Source organism: Octopus bimaculoides, chromosome 5 (assembly GCF_001194135.2).
Source record: "Octopus bimaculoides isolate UCB-OBI-ISO-001 chromosome 5, ASM119413v2, whole genome shotgun sequence".
NCBI lineage: Eukaryota > Metazoa > Mollusca > Cephalopoda > Octopoda > Octopodidae > Octopus > Octopus bimaculoides.
In genome coordinates this window covers 62,677,811-62,682,175 of record NC_068985.1, presented here as the reverse complement: position 1 = coordinate 62,682,175, position 4,365 = coordinate 62,677,811, and the positions used below count along the sequence as shown (strand labels likewise).

At 32.5% G+C, this 4,365-nt stretch overlaps 1 protein-coding gene across 1 annotated transcript in view; it reads left to right on the top strand.

Annotated features, from left to right (window-relative positions):
* LOC106878674 (uncharacterized) overlaps positions 1 to 4,365 on the top strand; it is an 84,987-nt gene that overhangs the window by 20,916 nt on the left and 59,706 nt on the right. Inside the window, exons 4-5 of the mRNA XM_014927959.2 lie at positions 1,465 to 1,649; positions 3,478 to 3,563. Coding sequence (XP_014783445.2) covers positions 1,465 to 1,649; positions 3,478 to 3,563 — 271 coding nt within the window. The remainder of the gene's footprint in view (positions 1 to 1,464; positions 1,650 to 3,477; positions 3,564 to 4,365) is intronic.

The following is a 4,365-nucleotide window of genomic DNA, read 5'->3' as shown; positions in this document are numbered from 1 at the left end:
GCTACACCAGGCTCCAATCTGATTTGGCAGTGTTTCTACAGCTGGATGAGCTGGATGCCCTTCCTAACGCCAACCACTCAGAGAGTGTAGTGGGTGCTTTTACGTGTCACAAAAAGTTATAACAGATGGCAGGGTAGGTAGTTTTCACATTTCTAATGAAGTTCACTGATTTGCAATGTGTTGTCCTGTCTACATAAGCTCCGTAGTTTGTATATTTACAAAACATTGACGAACATGTAGTAAGGTAAGATCTAGTTATATTGTAGTGAATGCTTGTGTGTACGTGTGCGTGTGTGCGTTTGAGAGAGTGAGAGAGAAGAGGGAGAGAGAAAGAGAGAGAGGGGGGGGAGAAAGGAATAGAGAATGGGAGCAATGAAGAGAGAGAAAGAGAGGAAGGGAGAACAAAGGACAGTTATAAAATAGCAATGCATGTGTGTGTTTATATAAGAAACATACACAAACTAAATCTTATATCTATAATGTTGATGTGTGTATGTATTTATGTGTATGTTGTTGTCACAGATCACGTATGTGTGGTTGTGTGTGTTTTTACATCTCTATGTTACGAAAAATCTGTAAAAAATACTAAGAGGAGACAAGGACGCTGAACATGCAGACAGACAATGTAACGAAAACATGAACGCGTGAAATGGGGTATTCCTTATTCAGTCTAGTTACAAATTATCTTTGCAACTTCGGCAAAAGGAAGCTAAGAGCTCCAGATTCCTTGGAAGAAAGAACAGTGATGCTGGTGTGTGTAGGAAATGAGAAAGTGAAGCGAGGAAAAAGAGATGTGCACTGATAATGGTCGAAGCAGAGAAATGGCGATAAGCACCAGATGACCAGGTCACGTGGATAGTTAGAGGTAGAGGGATAGAAGAAAGCTATTAAATGGGAGAGAGGAAGAAGAATGAAGTAAGAGTGAAAAGGTAGGTAGAATGAAAGAATAGAAAGGGAAGAATTGTTTTAAACCAAGTTAATCTTTGACTTTGTATGTATCACTTTCTCTCACTCTCTCTTTTACTCTTACCCTCTATATTATATGTTGAGCGCATGATTGATGTGTAAGAACACCGGTACAGATAGAATGGAAGAAATATAAAAGTTGCTAGAAATAAAAGCCAAATCTCCCTTAAATCACACAAAGTAAACGGAATTTTAAAAAATCTAATTACTGCACTGGAAAGTTCACATCGAGAAAATTCCATTGATGTAAAAATTTTCACGAAAAAGTGGAAAATGTGGATTTCTATAAACTTTTAAAAAGGCTACACACAGACACACAACTTCAGCTTTATATATTAAAATTTAGTACTACATATCCTTCTATTTTCTTAAGACAGTAGGGTGTGCTATGAGGGAGATTTAGATGCTCTTTCTAGCAAGTCAAGTGAGATTTCCTTTTTGTCTTAATTACTTCCATCTTAATGGAATCTTGGTATTAATTCATTAAAACCTTGGCAGGAAATCAAATGTAACCCAGAATTGGTGCCAGAGGATTTAATATCAAAGAAAGAAAACCAAAGATCACTCGAGGAAAGAGACAGCCTAAAGAACCAGAATGAAGTTGAGAAACATTATGTGAAAATTCCACTTGAAGAAATGTCAAAGCCAAAGAATACCAAGAAAAGTTCCAATAAAAAATCTTGGTCAGTAACAAGGAAATATTTATTGACATTTTTTAGAATTTTAATTAATCTAAAATATGAATAGCTGTAGATTATTTCCAAATCTGAACTTAATTAAAGTTTTTATTATGAATACTTTGAATTCCTTGATGCATATATTATATATTCAAGTAGGATACTTTAGACTGATAAAAGCAAAATATATAAATGTCTGAATAATTCTTTCAGGGTTTGAATATATATTCTCTTAGATGATTGTTTGTACCAAATATTTTAGTTGTATGAAAATAAAATGTAACCAAAACAGGAAAATGAAACTAAACATCTCCATGGAAGTTCATGAGATTACAAACAAATAAAATCTAAAATCCTATGGATCAATTGATGATAGATTTTTACTTAATTTCAACAAACATGTTTACAAAAGCTTGAATAAAGCAAAAACAAATAACACTGTTTATATTCAGTGGTTTGAGTGGAAATCTTTTCATTAATATTTCACAATTGAATATTAATTAGAATTACTTGAAATGTAAGAGTTGTATTGGTTATTTCTTTGAATGACTTGTACATGTTGATTAAATATATTAACCATAGCTAAGTAAATTGCTACATTGCTATGTAAATTGCCACATTGCTATGTGAGTTGCCACTTTCACTATAAAACCAGTCTTCTTTACTTCTAATTTACAGTTTTGTGGCTTGTGTATATTATTGTTTCTATAAGCCTTCAGCTATTTTTATATATATATTTTTTATGTCCACTAATCTCAGCCCCTTCCAGCTTATTTCAGTTGTATCCACCGCCAGGAGACTCTGACATTGGACTTTGACATGAACTTTAAATATATATTTTTTACTTTTTCTCTGCATTTATTTATTTATTTATTACCTTATGACATTTACTGTCAATTCATTGATTAGTGGTCAAAATAAGTATGTTTTGAATGGGGAATTGATTGCTATGGCAGATAATTGAACATATTAATGTAGGCTACGACTCTAAATATCCACAGCCTTCACTGATTCAGTGTAGATGGATTGGCTTTAAATGGGATATGGCTTGGCTTGGATAGACTGGCTTTGAATAAGATGTGGCTTGAGTAGGAATAGATGATAATTATGGATCAATGTGGGCTAAACTAGAGGAGATGACTATGGCTGAAATCTATTGATTCAAATATATGTATGCAAATCTGTTGGGCTAAATTTACAAATCTATTGGACTAAATATACAGATATATTGGATTAAATAGAGTTTGTCAGGTGCACAAGGTAAACTGAATACAATAGGTTCAGAAACTGCTTGAGATCTAAAACATTGTCTTGAGAATTATAAGGAAAACATACATCATAGTTAGTGAAAATGGATGATGTATATTAAGAGAAATGTCTTGAAAAAGCAGTTGATATCACAAAAATCTAGCAGCAAACTGTATGAGATCACAAAAAATATGATGTAGACTGTAGAAAGTCACAAGTGTACTAGTCATAAAAATTTACAAGTAGATTATAGAAGGATTGGGGTTAATAATCAGAATAGGTTAAGTTTTTCTCAATACAATGTTGAGATGCATGGAAGGATAATGTATTAGAAATTTATCCATTAGGAAAATAATGTTTAAACAGTTGTAATCATCTCACCAAAATCTAGAATATTCGAAGTCAAGTGATAGTGTCAGCTGTAGAAGTTTCATTATTGCTGTCAAAACAAAGAAGAAAAATATCTCTAAAATATTGACTTGTTAGTTGAAATAATAAGAAAAGGTTTGTAAGTTCTTTCATAAGTGTTTCTGTTTAATTTCCTACAAATCTGTAATTTTAATCTTTCATGTTTAACTCATTTCAGTAAAATAGTTTCTGAAGAACAAGAGGTACCAGTTAAAAATAAAATGCTAAAGGCAAAGTTGGCCCAGTCTGTTGGTTCAACAAAAGGTAACAAACATTTGTAAAATTAGCAGTAAATTAATCTCAAGACATTTGAGTGAATTGACCAACAAATGTGGTTAAAATTAACTTTACTAATATGTTTTATATGTATCATATATATATATATAAATATAGAGGAATGGTACAACAAAGCAATGTTTACTGGAAATAGCAGTCAATACATTTACGACACTATAGTAAAACTTCAATGTGTACATCCTGGCAAAGACGTGTGAGAGCAGCAAACAGAAAAAAAAAATTTGTCTTACCTCTTGGAAGAACATTATATAAATGGACAACCCAGAATCGGATAATCCAGTACCTAGGTTTCGGACTCTTCAAATACGTTTGTCATCGTAAATTTGATTAGTCTTTATCAGCTGGATTTACCTGGACAATATTTCAAATGTTGCTACATCAATATCAGTATACTCGCCTGAATGCCTAGCCATTAACAGACCAAGAACAGTGAAAAAATTTCCAATGGAAATTAGAATATTGCAATGCAAATGTATTTACTTTCCAGTAAAATAAAGCACCATAAAGGTAGAAGTATAAATATAGAGGCGTGGTACAACAAAGCACCAATGTTTACTGGAAATAGCAATTGATACATTTATGACGCTATAGTAAAACTTCAATGTGTATCTATTGGCAAAGATGTGTGAGGGCAGCAAACACAAAAAAATTTTTGCCTTACCTCTAGGAAGAACATTATATAAATGGACAACCCAGAATCAGTTAATCCAGTACCTAGATTTCGGACTCTTCAAATACGTTTGTCATCGTAAATTTGATTAGTCTTCAT